This window comes from Eumetopias jubatus, unplaced genomic scaffold (genome assembly GCF_037043125.1).
Source record: "Eumetopias jubatus isolate StellerSeaLion01/CBP00866 unplaced genomic scaffold, mEumJub1_p1.0 scaffold_16, whole genome shotgun sequence".
NCBI lineage: Eukaryota > Metazoa > Chordata > Mammalia > Carnivora > Otariidae > Eumetopias > Eumetopias jubatus.
This window is the reverse complement of record NW_028274822.1, coordinates 22,180,091-22,201,801: the sequence shown is the minus strand read 5'-3', so window position 1 is coordinate 22,201,801 and position 21,711 is coordinate 22,180,091. Positions and strand designations below refer to the sequence as shown.

Below are 21,711 nucleotides of genomic sequence, written 5' to 3'. Positions count from 1 at the left end.
TAGCCTGCAGTGTCCTTTCATTTCCAATTGGAAAAGTGTTTGATATTCCATTGAGGCAGTCTTTTAATAAAGAAAACCAAACAGTATACAACAAGAAAAAAAAAAGGTTTTGCATTCAGAAAGCATAAAAATTAAAAGCAAGTACTGGTTATTTTGAGGAAGATAGTTATTAAATTGTGAAAACTGTTTTTGTTTTTTTTTTTCTAACACAGATGCCAGCAGCGCATAATTAAATTTGTCTCTGCCTCAGTTATTCTTTAGATTCAGCCATGCAAGTTCAGTGTTGAGATTCATAAATAGTAATTGAGAAAAATGGCCCCATGAAAAGAAAGTCATTATCATCACAGGGTGAGCATGCATTCCACTATGCACAGGATAGTGCCAGGCACATCTAGTGTCCGAGAATAATTATAGTTACCTTTCACTCTAAAATGTACTCAGTGTTGGATAATATATGTAGTGAGTCTGGTTATCTATGATGAGGTAAGACAAAATCATGTGGTCTTGACGTATTTGGGAAAACCTGGGAATGCCGAGTCAAATTTAGCTTCTAGTTGGCCTCACAGACTCAGTTAATCTGGCCACTGTAACAACTAATAGAAACTTTTTTTTAATTGAAATGCCCTAAAATAGAAAATACTCTCTTCTTTTACAGTGTGCCTTCTCCATGACTCTTTGAGTAATTGGGCCCTGAAAACAGTTGAGTTCTTATTTCTAAATATGTGAACTGTAGGTAAAGGTGTCAGGTTATATGATCCAAGATACTTCTTGACTTTTAATACTCTATTGCTGAAAGAAAGTGACTGAAAATACTTAAGTTTTTCACTGCCCTCACAAATGAAAGTAATGATAATAATAGCAATAAGAAGAAGAAGAAGAAGAAAGAGAAAGAATGACATTCACTTTTTTTTTTTTTTTTAAGTAGGCTCCATGCCCAGCATGGAGCCCAATGCAGGGCTTGAACTCATGACCCTGAGATCAAGACCTGAGCTGAGACCAAGAGTCAGACACTTAACCGACTTAACCGACTGAGCCACCTATAGTTTCACCATGGTGACTAAGAATACCTTTCATGAAGCAATAAAATTATTAATTTTATTAATTCTTAATCCTTAAGTTCATATATTTTTTAATATTCTGAATATCAAAAGAGGAAATACAGATGAAGGATGTCTAAGTACATTAGTTTTTTATTTTTGTGATCATTGAGTTTCAAACTGAATTAGCTCCTTTTTTTTTTATGAAACACCATTTTTACTTGAAAGGGCAATCAACACAAAAACTGGAGCTATTCAGACTTGGGTACTAGTTAGACATTTTCTCAAAAATGAACAAAGTGAGCCAGTCAATTTAAGGAAAACAGTATCTGCTGCCAAGGATGAAATTCAGGCTTTTAAGTAAAATTAGAAATTTGGAAAACTTGTATCTGACACTAGGAGCTTGACAACATCACAACATTAGAAGACCTTTCTGATGGGATTAGTGGTGTTAGTAACAAATGGGATTTTTTGATACTATATAATGAAATGTGTCAACATTGGGAAGATCTAATTCCCCGTGCCATCCCAAATGATGGCAGATTGATGGGACAGTACCATGCATAGGTAAAAAGATCTATTCAAAATGCAAGATAGACCAACAGATTTTTATATGTAACAGTGTAAAATGTTTATCAATATGGGGTCAGATTCCACATTGCAGCTAACTTTCAAGAAACTACTTATTGGTATAGTGTTAAAGGATAAAGTCTACAATTATTTGAAAAGGCTATATTAAAATACACCTTCCTTTTCCAGCTACGTATTTGTTTGACATCAGATCATTTTCATATAACACAACCAAATCAACATATCAGAACAAAGTGAATGCAGAAAGTAACACTATAGTCTAGTTATTGTTCATTAAACCACTCGTTAAAAAAATTCACAAAAGTCAGGGTGCCTGGCTGGCTCAGTCAGTAGAAGCAACTCTTGTTCTTGGGGTTGTGAGTTCAAACCCCATGTTAGGTGTAGAGATTGCTTAAAAACAAAATCTTTAAAAAAATTATAAAAATGTGACATACTACCCCTCTTCCAATGTTTTTATCTTGAAAAATGCAGTTTAAAAATACATATATTATGATAAGTTATAAATAAAAATTTAATAAATATTTTTTAAAAGTCTCTCAATTTTGACTTTCAATATGGTAAATATTTATAGCTATAACTTACATAAACAAAATTTCTTTGGGGTCCTCGATAGTTTTTAAGAGCACATTGGTCCCTGAAAATGAACAGTTGTGAGATCCATTGTCTGTATCATGATTCATTTTCCTAGTGATTGTAGATTAGTCCTTTCCAACTCAGATAACAGATTAAGCTAAATAGGCCAAATTTTCCATTTAAAAAATTAGAAAGGGAGGGAGGAAGGAATGAAGGAAGGAAGGCAGGGAGGAAAGCATAAACAAAGGCAGCATGTTGCCATAAGGTGTTTTTACACTTGAAATGCAATCTGTGTATGTCAGAGATCAGTATCCCTGTAAGGACTCTTTTTCCTCTAGTTACATACTACCCTCTTGCTCTCTGAGGAGATTAACTCTTTTGCCACCAGGATGACAATGAGATCAGGTCAGATGGAGAATCATACCGATATTCCCCAACAGGAAGAAGCTAAACTGGTTCTTAGTCTAAGCAAATCAGACTGCTTGTTATCAACTTAGAAAAATTGTTTGCATAATTTTTTGTATTCACTTCCATGAGCATCATATGAAAGAAGTCTGCTTATTTTTTTTTTTTGGTTTTTAATAAAATGACAGAGGAAAAACAATCCATTTTTGCTGGTTTGATTTTAAAGCTATTGCCAAATATGTTTTCTCGAGTCTACGCTTTCATTTTCCTCTCGTTTTTATTTTAAAACATACAGCACATACATAAAAGCATATGCAACATATGTGCAGTTCAAAGAATAAACATAAAATGACCATTTGTGTACCTACCACCCAGTTTATGAAATCCAGTATTACAAACTGGTAATCTGATGCCATTTCCTGTGATGAAATCATACTCATTAATTAACTGGAAAAAATTGCCATGTTCAGCCTGTTAGCTGAACAATTTCATTTGGATCTGAATAGTCAATGCCCATATAGCAAGAACAAAAACTATCTTTATGGATATTTCCTAATTCCATCATAGTCCCATTAAAATCAATTTAGTCAACAAAAGTCATGACCTAAAATTTCAAGTTTACTCTTTCCAGGGCTTTTCCACCTATACCATTTTTAGAGCCTAGAGAGAAACCTTTCATCTGTTTTTAAATATATGCCTTGTGTTTTAATCATTGACTTTTATAATTTGTTTGTTCCTTGTATAATTATCCTCCACCTTTGCAACACTAGAATTTAACACAAATCTCTACTCTAAAAATATGTGTTCTTATAAAAACCTTTGAAAATAGAGAAAAATCCGAAGATGTAAATAAAAACCACTCATGATTCTGTCACACAAAGATAACCTTGGCAATTGTATCTCCATCCTCCCTCTTTTAAAACATAAATCTACTTTTTGACACTCCTCTTTTAAAAAATCACATTTTAAGGAAGAAAAATAAGACAAATATTTATTGCTACATAACTGTAAGTCACTGTAAAATTTAGTGACTTGAAATAATTTATTATCTCTTATAATCCTGCAGTGTATCTCAGCAGTTCCTTTGCTGGTTTTACTTTGGCTCCCGTGTGTATATTTGGCTGAAGTGGAAGGTTCATGATGGCCTCAATCACATGTCTGTCAGTTGGTGCTGGTTTTTGGCTTGGGGGACTCAGTTATCCTCCATGTGCCTTCTTCAGGTAGCTAGACTAAGATGCTAGTCTCAGAAAGAGTCATGGCAGAAACCATAAGACCTCTTGAGGCCTTGACTCCAGAGCTCATACAGTATGACCCACACCATAATCTATTGGTCAAAGCACAACACAGGGCCAGGCAAGATTTAAATCATGGGGAACTAGACCCTCCATTCTGGATTGGAGGAACTCGAACAGTTTGTGATCATATTTAATCCATCACAATGTTGTGAAACATACGAACTACTTACTATTAAAGAAAATTTCTATTAGCTTTTTTTGGGAACTTCCATAATCTTAGAATTTATGAGGTTATATATTTATAGAGAATTATCTTTGGAGAAATAAAACCAAATTTCTCTGGCAATAGCTGACATTTTTATACCTGTCATCAGGTCACAAACACTAATGTCTCCAATGAAGCTACAGAGATTATAAACATAACTGAAATGGGCCAGGCAGAGATTGAAGTCATCTGGAATATATATGCTCTGTCTAAAAAAGTAATAGCAGATGGTTATTCTGTGGCAATATGAGCCCAGTGATGCCTGAACTACTGATATTTTAAGATGAAGACAAAATCCCAGCGAGTTAAAGTTATTTTGTGTATCTTCGTAAATTGATTTAAAAGTTTTTATGGAAAGACAGGAGACCTAGAATAGTGAGAACAATACCAAAGAAGAAAGTCAGAGGATGCACACTGCCTGACATCAAAACTCATTATAAAGCTAAATAGTCAAGATGGTGTGATATTGGCAAAATAATAGGCAAACAGATCGATGGAACAAAATAGAGCACCCAGAAATAGACCCACACAAACAGTCAACTGATCTTTCACAAAGGAACAAAATCAAGTCAATGGAGAAAGCATAGTCTTTTCAACAAATGGTGCTGGAACATTTGGACATTCATATGCAAAAAAACCCCCACAAAACCCAACCTACCAAACAAACAAACAAACCTCTAGTCACAGACCTTATACCTTTTTCTAAAAAAAATTGACTCAAAATAGATCATTGACCTAAATGTAAAACATAAAACTATAAAAACTTCTAGAAGATAACAGAGGAGAAAATCTAGGTGAGCTTAGGTTTGACAATGAAATTTTAGACCTATAAAATAGTCCATGAAGGGAAAAATTTTCAAGTTGTGATATTAATAATTTTTGCTCTATAAGACAATGTTAAAAGAAAGTAAAAACAAACCACAGACAGAAAATATTTGCAAAACACACATCTGATAAAGGAACTGTATCTAAAATATATAAGCACCAGAAACTCAATGATAAGAAAACAAACAAATCAATTAAAAAATAGGCAAATATCTGAATAGACACCTTGTTGAAAAGGATCTAAAAGATGGAAACCAAGCATATGAAATATGCTCAAGATTATATGTCATTGTGGAATTGCTAGTTAGAACAATTATAATGCTAGGCACATATTAAAATGGCTAAAATCCAAAAAAATGACCATACCAAATGCTTAGGAGGATGAGGAGTAACAGGATATTTATTGCTCTTAGGAATGCAAAATTGCAGAGGTACTTTGGAAGACAGTTTGGGAGTTTCTTACAAAGGTTAATAGTTTTACCATACAGTATAGCAATCACTCTTCAAGGTACTTATCCAATTGAGTTGAAAAGTTATGACCAGACAAAAACCTGCACATGGACATTTATAGCAGATTTGTTCATAATTACCAAGCAATCAAGGTATCCTTCCACAGGTGAATGGATAAACAAACTGTGGTACATCCATATAAGGGAATACTATCCAGCAAGAAGAGCAAATGAACAATGGAACCCCCCAAAGACATAGAGGGACCCTAAATGCATATTACTAAGTGAGATAAATCAATTATCAGAAGACTATAAACTGTATAATTCCAACTGTAGGATATTCTATAGGAATATCCTATATTTCCAACTATAGGAAAAGGTGCAACTATAGAAATAGTAGAGGAACCAATAATTTCCTAGGGTTTGAGTTAGGTGTGGTAGGTGAGTGATGAATAGGTAAATCTTAGGGGATTTTAAGGGTGGTGAAACTATATGATACTGTAATGCTGAACACATGACATTATGCATTTTTCCAAACCCATGCAACTATACAACACAAAGAGTGAACCTAATGTATACTATTGACTTTAGTTTATAATAATGTATCAATATCACTGAATTAATTGTAACAAATGTCCCACTTTCATGTAAGTTGTTAATAATAGGGGAAACAATGTCAGGGGATGGGGACCTGGTCTATGGAAACTCCCTAATCTTCAATTTTTTTAGTAAATTAAAATTAAAAAATAAGCAAAATCATTTTGTGTTGGTTGATTTTGTTTCCTAATAAAAAAAGTGTAATTGTTGAGTTGAATTATTGGACCTTTTATGGATAAATATATAGTATTGCACATAGGCACCAGGTTAATTTCCTTTTAGCCATAAGATCATATTAAGTAGATCTTACTTGATGCTGTGGAGGATATTATTATAGTGTGTGTGTGTGTGTGTGTGTGTGTGTGTGTACATATAGTAGAGTATATGCTATAAATAGTGTAGTATATACTGTAAGTAGTATAGTATTATGCAATATATGCAATTGAAACATTTCTGCTGAGGAACAGGTGGTGAAAGTAAAGAAGTAAAGCATTCAGATAGATAAGACCCTGTTATGAAGATAGCTATTTGTAAATGTACATTTTGGGAACTGTCCATTTCAGGAAATTTATTGTTAAGCAACATTATCCTTCAAACTGTTCTCATTTGATGTGAAAAGTCACTTTCAAAAAGGGAAATGACACCTACCACCAGCAATTTTTTTTAAAAGTTTTGAGACATTTAAGGACAATAAGGATTAACACATTTCAAAAATTCTTTCAATATTTTCATTGCAAAGACTATTTATTTTTGCTGCTGTAACAACCAGGAAGAGACGTGAGAAGACTGAGAAAGTGTGAATTTGTCTTTCTCCACACAAAGTACTTTAGATGACAATTACCATTCCAACCATTAACAGGAGAATTGGTATTTTTTTATTAATCTAGGGTCTAGCTGTGTGGAGTTGGGTCAGGCCAAAGAAGATTGACAGCAGTGTTAAAATGCGTCCCAGATCTCCTACCTCACTTCCTCTCTGCTCCTCTATGGCTCACACTATGACACAGTTGGATCTAATTTTCCTTGGCTGTTCTCCATCCACCCTAATACTAGTTTTTAAGATTTCATGGCCTCATTTCCTTTGCTTCAAAATTGTGCTTTGCATTTGAAAAAATGGCAGGTTACATGTTAATTCGATTTAATGCATTAAGTTGAAAATAGACAAATTAAACCTTCCTAGAGGGATGCAGATTTTAATAGGGATGTGGAAATATAGCATCTTATCTTAAATGAACTTTGAGTGATAAAAGTTTAGTGAGCAAGCGGGTCAGAGGGTATCACCATGGCTGGGATATCCTAACCATAGACTGCTGTTGGTGTGTCCCAGGCTTTCAGAGTGAAATATATATGGGGGGTGGAAGAGAAGCCCTTAACTCTCACAGAGTTTTCTCTTGACATTGCACCAGGACTTTATAATTCTTTTTGCTTATTCCACCTGATACAATTTTAGCAACTTTGGAACAAATGAGTTCTAAGGTGAATGGAATGAGTCTTTAGGTTGAAAAGACACTGTTTTAGTTACCTGCTAGTAAAAATGAATAATGTTGGGGCACCTGGGTGGCTTAGTCAGTTAAGCATCCAACTCTTGATTTCGGCTCTGGTCTTGATCTCAGGATCCTGAGATGGAGACCCGTGTCGGGCTCTGCTCTGGGCATGGAGCCTACTTGGGATTTTCTCTCTTCCTCCTGCCCCCTTCCCTCGCTTGTTCTCTCTTTCTCTGTGAAAGAAAAAGAAAGAAAGAGAGAAAGAGAGAAAGAGAGAAAGAGAGAGAGAGAGAAAGAAAGAAAGAAAGAAAGAAAGAAAGAAAGAAAGAAAGAAAGAAAGAAAGAAAGAAAGAAAGAAAGAAGAAAGAAAGAAAGAAAGAAGTAAAATGAATAATGTTGGTTCTATAGAACTAGAAAATGCATTGAGTGAGGTAGGATTATACAGGAGCTCTTCATCTACATAGTCTCAGCTCTAGGGACAAACTCTTTGGAATGTTGTTAAAAATTAAAAATAAACAGAAGGCTTAGAAACAGCCTAAGTTACTATTACACAAAAGAAAATTTAGTGTAAGGTCTATTTTTGAAGACAGCAGATACTTTTTTTCAGTACCTTCTACATTCTACCTTCTCAATACTTGTATGTTGTTATTTAACACAGTTCTAACAGCCACTGAAGCAATAGACAAAGCAGAAGGAAGTTGAATAGATATTCATGGCAGACAAATTGAACATATCAGAAAATTACAGGAGATAATGTTTAGAGAAATTACTTGTCATATTGTCTTGTTCTCTAATGAGAAGTCCACAAGTCCTGCAGCCCACACGAGTGCTTGTCAGTTCAAGCTTCTGTCTGTTGCCTTATACCATGATGTCATCAACAGCTAAGAATATTCTATCATGATCTTAGAAACTAGGGGTGGAAAAACCATTTAGGAGTCTAGTTTATAAGTTTCACTCGTAACTTTCCAGTTTTTCTTCTTCTCTATCAGTGTCTTGTTTGGGAAAAAAATGGTTCAAGCTACATAATTTATCTTTACAGTGTTTTTCAAAAAGATGTGATCCTGTGTTTTCTTTCCACAGACCCAGGGCTGCACAGGCAGCTATATTTTCTGCAAAGACCGTCCAATGTGGTAGCCATTGAAGGAAAAGATGCCATTCTGGAGTGTTGTGTTTCTGGCTATCCTGCCCCGAGTTTTACCTGGTTACGGGGAGAAGAAGTCATCCAACTCAGGTATCACAAATTGAAGACTTTTGTGAAGTGTGTGTCACTGTTTCCCTTTCTCTAATTTGATATAGGTACCTAGAAATACTAATTCTTGATGATAATTGATTTTTCCCCTGCATTCCTTGACATTATACAATATACGAAAGACATTTACCCAATGCAATAAAGAGATGGGGAACAGAGTCAAAATCTATGAGATCAAGTCAGAAAAGAAATTTAGAAAGCCAGCATTGCTGTTGAAAATGCCCTGTCCAAAAACTATTCAGCAAAGATACTTTGGAGGATCTCATCCTAAGGAAGTGGTATAGAGAGTGAAATATTTATTAAGAAATTAAAGTTTTCTTTTTTATTTTTTAAAGATTTTATTTATTTATTTGACAGAGAGAGAGAACACAAGTAGTCAGGGTGGCAGGCAGAGGGAGAGGGTGAAGCATGCTCCCCAATGAGCAGAGAACCCGATGTGGGGCTCGATCCCAGGACCCTGGGATCATGACTTGAGCTGAAGGCAGATGCTTAACTGACTGAGCCACCCAGGCGCCCCAGGAAATTAAAGTTTTCTGAATTGTAATATACAGCATGTCATTATAGGGTCTGTGCAATTTTTTCAGCTGCAGTTATATCTTTCACACTCCAGATATAACAATTATTTAAGATAAGGCAAAAGAACATGGCTGGCTTTGAATTATTAGACGTTCATATTAAGGCATAGTTAGAAAGTAAAGTCTTAATAGAATGGAACACTTAGCCTGAAACATTTTGATTAAATGGATTTCACTTAAGAAATTAATTTCATTGACTTGGAGGTCTGGTGTACTCCTTTTTAACACATTTGTTTTCTGTGATGAGATAGGTTCACAGACAATAACTTAAATCTTTAAATTTCATCTCCCCTCTATATTTATATAACAACACTATATGGTATGATGTCACAATACTTCTGAGAATATTAAAACATGTGAGAAATCTGGTTGCAGCTATAGCATGTCAAAACATGTTCTCTGAATTAGCCAGACATTCTTGGTACAGTATGAAGTGTGGCTTTGTACTAAATCAGATGTCAGGACACAAGACATTGACTTCCACTATGGGGAATCACTTCTCTGGAGCTTGTGGTCCTCAAATCCAAAATGAGAGAATTGCACCAGATTATCTGGAAGTTTCTTTTCAGTACTAAGCTTGGTCCCAAGTTTAATCTATTTAATTTCTTTGATCACTGCACATAGCCTTCCAGTGGGAGTGGTTTATCTTGAGTGAATTTTTGATCAATAAATGTGATGTTACCTAGGCCCCCAAAATAGAGGTTTTTTTCTAATTTTATAATTTGATCTTTTGTGGAGTTTATTTCAACCTCTGAGTACCTTGCCTGGTATACACATATGTATCCGTACATTAATCTACTCTCTAATTATATATGCCTGTGTCTTACAGGTCCAAAAAGTATTCCTTATTGGGTGGAAGCAACTTGCTTATCTCCAATGTGACAGATGATGATAGTGGAACTTACACCTGCATTGTTACATATAAAAATGAGAATATTAGTGCCTCTGCAGAGCTCACAGTCTTGGGTAAGTCAATGGCTCGAGATTAGTTTACACTGTCCTTTTCAAAATACACGACCGTGACACTTTAAACGCTTATCCCTGAATTGCGTCCTGTGTTTATTAGTATGAAATTGTGAAGTCCCAATATTCCATACATGTCCTTACTTTACTTTGATTAATTGCAAAGGGTTAAAAGCAGTGTTTGAATACTTGTTCATTGACTGAAATCTAGACGCAGCACTCTTTGGGCTAATTATTCCAATGATACAACTGAAATCTATGAAAAATTATTATTTAACAAACGTGTTAAACAGCAAATGAGTTAAATAACAAATGAGAGATTCCAATAGGCATGAATGAGAGAAATTGTATAAATAATATGCGCTTGAGTGGAAAAGTCAGATATCATTTGAGATGACAGGGTTCCTGACATTAAATTCAAATGTCTTGGTAAGACTGTTTTGTTAATATGGAAATACTGTAGATGTTATGTGGAGGGTGAACCAATAAAATCAAATATATCTAAGGAAAACACATAGAAAGAATCTAATTTTAAAAATTTAAGGGGGGTTGGATGGTACATATTATTCAGAAAGACAGGGTCCCCGTGTATCTTTGTAAATTAATAATTATTATATGTGGTAGGTACTCAAACACATATTTTATCATCTACGCCAGATTTTTTTTTTAGTCAGTTTCATTTGAATCACGTAATTTGGAGAAAGTGCTTTACCATTTGAATTCCAATTGCTTTTTCCTGTAACAGCAACAACAAAAAATTGTTTACCAGTCTTTGGATTTTTCCCTCTGGAATAAGTCTTTTTACCTTGTAAAGAGTACAGGAAAAATCATAGGCGCTTTAAAAATTATTCAGTAGAAATGAAAAGGTATGGTATGCTGATTATATCTGCTAACCTGTACCATAATAGTATTATGCTATCCATTTTACTTTTTGGCTTTAAAGTTTATTCAGAAAATGCTTTCATCTTCAGATAGGGTAATAATGTATGTGATGGGTGAGGCAAAGGAGTAGTTTGTTCTTTGATCAAACCATAAATATTAAACTAAGAATAGAAAAAGGACTTGAATTCTTTGGTTTTAGAGGTAGCATTATTCTAACTAAAATAGCTTGTCTTTAAGATGGCAGCAATTTAATATAGTCATTTTATATGAAAGTTTTTGGTGAAACAAAGAACTTTTACATTTATAACATCAAAGGACAGCAACACAGAATAACTATACAGAAATTATTTTATAATATATACTACTGATCATAAGGCAAATGCAGTTATAGAATTACCTAGAATTTATAGTGATCATGGGTAAACTTCTAATTGCAAATATATGAGGTCAAATTTTATATCAATACACAATATTTGGACACATGATGCTTCATTGATATCTAAGCCAATTGTACATAAATTATGATTCCTGAGTAACTTAGCCAAGAAATATATGTAGGAATATCCATATATGCACATATATTGACATCCATAGCATCTTCTTCTGTGTGTCCTGTGAGCATGTATATGTTCTCCAGTTCTTTATTGTTGAGCATTGTCTTGTTTCCAAATTCTATTTAAAAAAAGCACACACGGGCACCTGGGTGGCTCAGTCATTAAGCATCTGCCTTCGGCTCAGGTCACGATCCCAGGGGTCTGGGATCGAGCCCTGCGTCGGGCTCCTTGCTCAGCAGGAGTCTGCTTCTCCCTCTCCCACTCCCCCTGCTTGTGTTCCCTTTCTCGCTGTGCCCCTCTCTGTCAAATAAATAAATAAACTCTTAAAAAAAAAAAGCACACACAAACAACAAAAGCACTGAGATGATTATTCTGTATCTTTGTCATTTATTTGCTTATATGCTAAGGAAAAGTATCACAACAATGTTTATACTCACACCAGCAGTGCAAGAATTGCCTGTCTCCAAAAGAATACATTTCTCTCAGAGCACCTGGGTGGTTCAGTGGGTTAAGCATCTGCTTTTGGCTCAGGTCACGATCCCAGGGTCTTGGGATCCAGCCCTGCATTGGGCTCCCTGCTAGGTAGGGAGTCTGCTTCTCCCTCTGCCTCTCCCTCTCTCTCTGCCTCTCCCCTCCACTCGTGCCCTCTCTCTCTTAAATAAATGAGTAATAAAAAAAAAAAGAATACATTTCTCTCTACCAATATTTGCCTAACAATTTTATAAAATGGACTCTCTTTGTTCTAATTTTCACCCTTACTAAATTTAGATTTATTTTTATAGTTTTACTGGACATTTGCATTTTATATTTTGTGAGTTAGCTGTCAATCTTTTTGACCTTTATACATTTATTAAAATATTTATCTTTATTTTGTTGATTTGCAGGAACTATTAATATAGGAAGAATAGTAACTATTCTGTATAGGATCTGTGTGTATGTATTTTGTTATTTCTGGTTTTCTGTTTTTATTTTATATTTTGTATAGGATACCAAGTATTTTTTCATATAGCTGCTGGCTTTGTTGCTGTTAGATTCACATTTTCATTATAAATGAATGACCCTATTTCCAAAAATTTCATTTTAGATTATATGTTGAATGTGTAAATTAGAAGAATTATTAATTTAAAAATATAGATCAAGTTGTGTTTATGTCTTGGTTCTTTTTTATTTAATTCTCTTGGTAACTGGGTATACATTTTAAAGATCTTCCACATACCTAGTATGATCTGTAACTATTATAAAAGGTATGATTTAATTCAGGAAATGATCATAATACTGTTTTAAGTATTCTACCCAGGCTTTAAAATGAATGTTGCTATAATAAAATCTTTGATATATTCTTTGACTATTCTAATGTAAAGTTAAGCTCATCCTGCAGGACTGGGTTTATATGGAAAATGTAAGTTATTACTTTTTCTTTAAAGATGGGATGGGGGGCACCTGGGTGGCTCAGTTGGTTAAGTGTCTGCCTTTTGCTCAGGTCATGATCCCAGGGTCCTGGGATCGAGTCCCACGTTGGGCTCCCTGCTCAGCGGGGAACCTGCTTCTCCCTCTCCCTCTACCCCTCCCCCCCACTTGTGAGTTCTCTCTCTGTCTCTCAAATAAATAAACAAATTAATTAATTAAATTTAAAAAAAAGATGGGGAAAAAAGAACTTCATTACCAGTGTTATTCAAATACTTTTCATTAGTTTTAAGAATTTAACCATAACGTAGATTCTTCATAAGATAAAATTCCACAAGAAATCCAAGCTTGTGCTCATAAGTTTTAATCACGCATTTTATCAGACTTTTGTTTTGCCTTTCTTGGTCCATCCTTACACTTAGACTGGCTTTGAATGTGAACCTGCAGGAACTAACAGACTTTTCAAGTATGATACCATTTTATATACCACAAGAGAAATTCTGTGGTCTTCCTTATGAGTTTCAGAGTTAATGAACATTAAATATAATTTAAAGCATTTACACTATAAAGTGAATATTGAGAGTTCCATAATAGTTAAACTTCTTGGGGAAATCTGTAATAGACAAGATTAAGGAAAACTTGTCTAAAGTACATGAACTATAAGGAAATAAATAGGTGTGTTCCTAATCATAACCATTTATGTTAATGTTTCTGATCTCTTAAAATATTCATCAATATAGTACTGGTGGATGTATTTGAGTATATGTACTGCACTAGGTTCTGGGAAGGCTACAAAAGGTTTAAAGGCTGGCTTCAAAGGGCTTGTAGTATTAATACAAATTCATACAATCAATTGCCCTAATCAATTGCCTGCCTTCAGAGTAGTTTTTTTTTTCCTCTATTTTGCATGTTAACATGAACTCTGTGAAGATATGAAGAGTTGATAGTCTTTGCTCTCATGAAAGATAGAACCTAAAGAAGTGTTGGCAGGAAGAAAAGCTGAAAAGGGGGTTGCAGAAGGAGGTTTTCTGAATACTGTTGCCAGCTTACATTCTGTTTAAATCACACATGCCATGATGATGTTTTTAAACTTTTTTTTAAAAAGTTTAAACTAAAGAATGATATTCTGATCATTATTATTTTCCAAATAACCAGCTTTTTGGCTCAGAAATTATAACTGCCTTTAATAAACATTCAGGAGATTGGCTCCTGCCTTAGGTCTAGACCGGTCTGATGTCTGGATCAATGCATAAATGCATAGTTAAAAAAAAAAATTTGATCTTTAACCAAGGAAGTGCCCAACCTTGGACAAACTCTTTTTTTTTTTAAAGATTTTATTTATTTATTCATGAGAGACAGAGGGAGAGAGAGAAGCAGAGGGAGAAGCAGGCTCCCAAGGAGCAGGGAGCCTGATGCGGGACTCGATCCCAGGACCCTGGGATCATGACCTGAGCCGAAGGCAGACGCTTAACCATCTGAGCCACCCAGATGCCCTTGGACAAACTCTTAACATTGCCCATGCACACACAAGAGATGGGTGGAAAGTTCACTCTTGATGAGAAGCCATTAGGTCTAACGTTGGTGACAAAATGAAAACAGTTTTGAACTTTCTAGATTCTAGAATTTTTTTAAAAGCAGTCTGATGAGCATTGGGTGTTATACACAACTAATGAATCGTTGAACACTACATCCAAACCTAATGATGTACTATATGTTGGCTAATTGAATTTAATAATAAAAAAATAATTAAAAAAATAAAAAAATTAAATAGGTCAAATCAACTAAAGTTTTGGGCAGATTAGGTGGAAGGTTCTGATTTTTAAAAGTTTTTAAACTATAAAATACATTCTATCTTAAAGTGTATATATTTACAGTTTCAATAATAAAATGAGAAGCCATGTACCCCCGTCCAGTTTAAGAAACAGAACATAACCCTGTGTGCTCCTCCCCAAACTCATCCCCTTCCCTCTCCACCCCAGAGGTAACCATTATCCTGAAGTTTGTGTTTACCTGTCCTTACTTTTCTTTATAGCTTTATCACATTACATGCATTCCTAAATAAAATTTTAGTTATGTCCATTTTTGAAATTTTAAAAAAAAGCAGTCTGCAGCAATATAAATAATATACTATTAAAAATTTACCTTAGTGTGTAGGTTTTCTCAATTATTTGCCTTATCAACTGTCTAGAGAAATGTTGGCTAGAATTGGTACAGTCTGGCTTTGTAGACACAAATAAATCTGCTAGGTCTGTACTTTGCAGATAATTGAAAACCTTTAACAAAATCTAAGAGTTCTCCATATCTTTTTCTCCCGCTCCCATGAGTAGCACATTTCACTTCATGTGGTGTTTGAGTTTATATTTCTCCCAAGAAAACACCTCTAAAAAGAAGTCCTTTGAGGCAGGTGTTTTGCCTGCCTGAGACTTCTCCTTAAGGGACAGGGATCCACAGGGGCGCCTGGGTGACTCAGACAGTTAAGCGTCTGCCTTCGGCTCAGGTCATGATCCCGGGGTCCTGGGATCCAGCCCCGCATCGGGCTCCCTGCTCCACGGAAAGCCTGCTTCTCCCTCTTCCTCTGCCTGCTGCTTCCCCTGCTTGTGCTCTCTCTCTCTCTCTCTCTCTCTCTCTCTGTCAAAAATAAATAAAATCTTAAAAAAAAGGGACAGGGATCCATGGGTCACCCTCTTGCAGTGTGTTCAGAATGGCTCTCTCCTGGCCTAGAGCATATCCAGCTCACACAGATAATGTTCTTTAAGCCCAATGGCAGTGGATTCAGAATATTAAATTATATTTTCATGTCTATAATATATATGCATGCACGTATACATATATGTACCTGTATACATACATGCATATACAGACCATATCCATGTATAATACACATATATTTCCTATTTCTAAGAAAATTTCTGTTCACAATGCCTTCCCATATTCTTTTAAATGCATATGGTTACCTCAACCATTACATAATGTACTGATTCTGCAAATAGATAATAGACCCATCTATTCAGAAAGTTTTAGAAAAATCATCTTAAAAGCAAGTTAAGAAGACAGCAGATTAAGATTTATAGAAGAAATTAAAAACCCCTGTTAAAAACTATCATTTTGTAACACAATGGGACAGGAAAGTCCCATCGGTAGCTCAATTTCTTCTGAAAATGCTTAAGAATAATAAAAAAGATGGCTGGGTTACACTGAGTTAATCAAGTATGGTTTCTAGGCCCAGATACACAACCGATCCATAGCAGCTGTGCTGACACAGCAGCTGGCACTTGAGTGCATCTTTTGTACTCGGCCAGGCACTCTTTGGGCATAGAAAGATGCATATGGCACAAGTCTTGACTTCAGAGACTAGTTAGGTAAACAGACAAGAAATAGAAGAGCCAAAAAAAAGTTGGGAAAGAGGGAGGTAAGGAGCCCCGAATAAACAGTTCAAGGAAGATGAAGGAAGGGAGGCAGGGGTTGGGAGGAGGGGTGAGGAGAGAGATTCTGGGAAAGGAAGGAAGTGGGCAAAGGTTTGGGATAAGCAAGGGATTGGGAACGGGAAGTCATCCCATGTGGTTGAAGATTATGGGTCCAATGGGAAACTGATAGGGAACTGGAAAAGTGGTATAAATCCTGAATGGTTTGCTCATGTTGTCAGGTTTTTATCTTAAGGGCAATGGAAAGACATTGGTTTGGTTTTTGGATTGTGGCTTACTAGCTCTTTCATCTTTGCCAACTATTTAACTCACTAATCCTCAATCCCTTCATTTGTAAAGAATGATAATTACTTCCTCGTAGGGCTTGATGATTGCTTAGGTGTAAAATTTGGGAGAGAAGGCTTCTAGAAAAAGAGGCATGGCTTTGGGTGCTGTGGGAAAGAAAGAAATATAAGATGCTCTTCTAGACTTCAGCAGAAGCCTAAAGCATAGTTATAAAAATTAAGCAAAAACAAAACAAAATGCCACAAATATTAAAACATCCTATGTACCCTCTCCATACCCAGTTTTACTCACCTATAACATTTATAAAGCAACAACTGGTCCCTCCATTATTCTCATGAATCTTGGAAGAATCATATAATGATGTCCTAATGATGCACAGAAAAATTTTTGGCAGTAAGCTTAAGAAACATAGACAAATATTAGGTTTGTGGCACAAGGATGGCATCCAAATTTGTGAAGCATTTTATACTTTTTTAGCTTCCTCTGTGTCTCTATAGCCTGCCATCCATGCTTTCTTCCCAGCCAGATTGTGAGCAAAAACAGATGCCATGTCTTGTTAGTCTTGGCCACTCAAAGCCTTGATTTGTTCTCTGGCTCATCTGAATTTTAAACATAAGAAATACAATTACATGTACATTGTATATAAGTTATCTAGCTTTCTATCAAAATATTTTATAAGCTCTTTATGGAGACTCATGTGTTTTTATAGAACATTGTTATGGACTGAATAGTTTTCCCCCAAATTCATACATTGAAGCCTTATCACTACCAATGTGACTGTATTTGGAGATAGGACCTTTAATTGAGGTAATTAAGGTTCAAAGAAATCCTAAGAATGGGGCCCTAATCTAATAGGAATGGCATCTTTATAAGAAGAGGAAGAGGCATCTGAGCATTCTCTCTCTCAGTGCAAACATGCAGAAAATGGTGTATGTGGGGACATAGAAAGAAGGCATCATCTCCAAGCCAAGGAGAGATGTCTCACCAGAAATCAACCCTGCTGCTACCTTCATCTTAAACTTCCAGACTCAAAAAAACAAACAAACAAACAAACAAACAAAAAAAACTTCCAGACTCCATAACTGTGAAAAAATAGGTTTATGTTGCCTAAGCCACCAAGTCTGTGGTGATATTTTGTTATAGCAGCCAGAGCAGATGAATATAACCACAGAAAGAGTAGCTGTATGGTGCATTATACTGTTCAAAAGATTCTTGATTAGTTTTATAGAGACATAAGCTACAACAAAGAAGTATATTACCAACATTTCTTACATATTGTTAATACTGACAATCTCAAATTTCCAAGAGTGTGAAAAATATGTCCCTCTTACCAGAGCAATGAATCAAAAGCCATTTCTCTGTTTATATACTAGGTTATGTGTAGTTTGAAGATCTAAATGTCTCCTTGTTTATTTTTCTCTTTAGTATCATCATCTTCTTATTTAGTAATTTATAAAGATAAGGTGTTACTAACATTTTAGGTCCTACAATTTTGGATGATCTGTCCCAATTTTAATAATAAATATATCATTCACTATGAAGAAAATATGTTTTCTGTTTTTTAACTCAATTCTTAGATATGCTCTATAAATTCAATTTACTACAATAAGCATGCAGCTGTTCACATTCCATCAACTCTCAGATGTGTCTACTAATGGAAGGAAATATGATAATTAAAAATTGATAAGGCTTTGTGTCCTTTTATTTTTTTGCATATGCTTTAGTTTTATCATTTTTTGTGTTTTTTCCTGAAACATATTGGATGTGTTGCTACTTTATGAACATGTATAATGGGTCAGGTAGGGAACCTGACCCATCCATTTGTTTGGAGAGTAACTGGCACATCCACCTCCATTAAGGTATTCACTTGCCCCCTTTACAAATTTGCTGTTGGATCACCGATGTTGGGTTTTTGGCTTAGGTTCTTAGCTATATACAGAAAATAGTTATCATAAAATATATTAATAAAGATAATACTTAACACCTCTACTACAATGTGTAACTCTTTGAATGGAGTTCTCCTGAATTTACTACATCACTGCTTCTCCCAAGTAGCAGTCCTTAAATTTCATGTCTCTCTATAATTGCCCTTTATTAGCAGTGACCCCCCCTCACCCATATGCATTTAATGGTCATAGCCATAAAAACAGTGCCTTAGGTAAGTTTATATTGATTATCTTTCACAGGGTAATTGCCAAATGGATCATAATGAAATTAGTTAAGAGTTTTTTTTTTTCATGTAGGGGTATGATCCTAAATTATGATAAAAATGCATAATATAAGACAGAATTAAATTTAAAAAATCAAAATTATCTATTTGCTGTTCCTTCCTATAACTATGTTGATTTCTTATTATAATTACTTTTCTCACCTGAAATCACAGCCATCGTAAGAGTATGCAAAAGTTCTTATTTATTTATTTATTTATTTGAGAGAGAGAGGGAGAGTGAGAGAGAGCCTGAAAGGACAGAGGGTCAGAGGGAGAAGCAGACTCCCCACTGAGCAGAGAGGCAGATATGGGACTCGATCCAGGGACTCCGGGATCATGACCTGAGCTAAAGGCAGTCGCTTAACCAACTGAGCCACCCAGGCTCCCAGTATGCAAAAGTTCTATCCAAACTAATGTTTTGGAGATTCTGTTGAATGCATGTATATATTAGAAGAAGAAAGATGGTATGTCCGGGCTGTTAGTGTAAAATGATTTGGTATGACAATTGCAGTTATACTGTCTGTGGAAATACTAGATGAATTCGTGATGGGATTTATTTATTCATTACACAGATACTTATTTAAAGACCTACTATGTGGATCTCTCCTCTCCTTCCCTCTTTCATTGGAGAAAGCAATTTGAACAGTTTTTTGTGTGTGTGTTTATCCTTGAGATGGCTGTGGATCTAACTTTTTTTTTCTTCCTTCTCAGAAAGATGAGGAAGGAAGTAGAGGCTCCAGAGGGTAAGATGAAGGCTATGCACTAATTCAGAACATTAAAAAGGCAATCTAAGACTATGATTTTAATTAGCCCTAACAGTCTCAGCAAGGTGAATTGACCATCTGGTTTAGAAGGAGAACTGCTGACAGTGGTGGAAAGCTGCCCAAAAGGGCGTGCTATGCCAAAGTTTTCCTGAAGTACCCGAAGTACACATTATCCCAGGAGTTTGACTGTTATAGGACTGAAACTAAATTAGACAGGAGTGTTTTAATTAAAGTTAGCAAGAGTTAGCATCAATTGTGCTTGCCAGTTTTGAAAGGCTAAAGAGCAAAGCATGACATTTCTTTCTATACTTTCCAAGGACTTTTACTTATTTCTGATTTATTATTTCATATATCTAGATATAATCCTTTTAGTGACTGTTTTACATAGTAAGGTGTGGACTTATCTTTAGTATTATCTGGTATATTTGAGCAGGAATCCACCAGAGTATACCTGTGTTCATACTCCTGAAATTTGTACCATAAGACCAAGGCTCCTTCCACCACATGGTGGCAGTGTGCCTAAGGGCAAAAAGCACCAGCTTGAAAACATGTCATTCAATGGCGGACTCTATTCAAGTGAAGCATTTGGAGTTTGATCTATACATTTGTTGATTTACTTATCACTTATTCAACAAATGTGTATTGAAAATGCAATAGTTTCTTACCTAATGCTGTAAAACAGCTTTACTGAGATACCATCCACTATAAGTCACATACTAGACAACTTCACATTTAAACTGTACAATTTACTGGTTTCAGGACAATCACAGACATTTGCAACCATATCTGACCACAGTGAATTTTAGAACACCTTCATCACCTCAAAACAAACCTTGAACCCTTTAACTGTCATTCCCCCATCCTCTTCTCTTACAACAGCCCTAAGCAACCACCAGTCTACTTTCTGTCTCTAATAGATTCTTCTATTATGGACATTTTACAAAAATGGAATCATAGAATATGCTGTGTTTTGTGACTGGTTTCTTTAGCTCAGTATAATGTTTTCAAGGCTCAACCTTATTGTATATCAGTAGTTCATTTTTTCTTATGGCCAAATAATATTCCATTGTATAGATATACCATGTTTTATTTATTCATTAGGGCAATGATGGGCAATGGGATCATCTCTACTTTTGTCTATTACTAGTAGTTCTGTATAAGCATTTATGTACAAGTTTTTATGTGGACCTATATTTTCACTTATCTTGAATCTATACCTAGGAATGGAACCACTGAGTCATATGATAATTCTGTGTTCAGTCATTTGAGGAACTACCAGATGTTTTCCAAAGAGACTATACAATTTTACATTCCTACCAGCAATGTGTGGGTATTTCTATTTCTCTACATCCTCATCAATACTTGTTATTAGCTAACTTTTTTTTTATTCTAACTAGTCTTGTGGGTGTGAAGTGGTATCTCATTGTGAGTTTGATTTGCATTTCCCTAATGACTAATGATGTTGAGTATGTTTTTATGGATTTAGTCACCATTTGTATATCTTTCTTGACGAAATGTCTTTTCAGATCCTTTGTCTATTTTAAATTGGGTTATTTGTTTTTTTATTATTGAGTTGTAATGGCTTTTTATTGGCATATGTGTGTGGGGTAAGGTATATCACTTTCATAGGAACAAGCTAAATGGAATGCCACACAGAGTAGGTACTGAGGTCACTGGCCATCTGGGTGAAAACCTTTGAGTTCACAAAGACTGATTTTTTGTGTGTGCTTTGTGGTTCTTTTAAACCAATGCTGTGTCACATAGGCACAATGATTTTTGATTGTTGGATCTGACATCAGGTACACCCATGTGGCAACTCCTCTCCCTTCCCTGTGTTTCTATAATTTCTTGCTAACTCCATGATTAATATTTAACATGTTGGTTAGGCAGTTTCCCAAGGGGGAGGGTTTGTATGTTAGTCATTGTCATGTCCCCAGTGTCTTGTA

General features: G+C 35.2%; 1 protein-coding gene across 1 annotated transcript in view; it reads left to right on the top strand.

The window, feature by feature from the left end:
- DCC (DCC netrin 1 receptor) overlaps nt 1-21,711 on the top strand; it is a 750,254-nt gene that overhangs the window by 147,099 nt on the left and 581,444 nt on the right. Inside the window, exons 4-5 of the mRNA XM_088019394.1 lie at nt 8,539-8,689; nt 10,112-10,248. Coding sequence (XP_087875520.1) covers nt 8,539-8,689; nt 10,112-10,248 — 288 coding nt within the window. The remainder of the gene's footprint in view (nt 1-8,538; nt 8,690-10,111; nt 10,249-21,711) is intronic.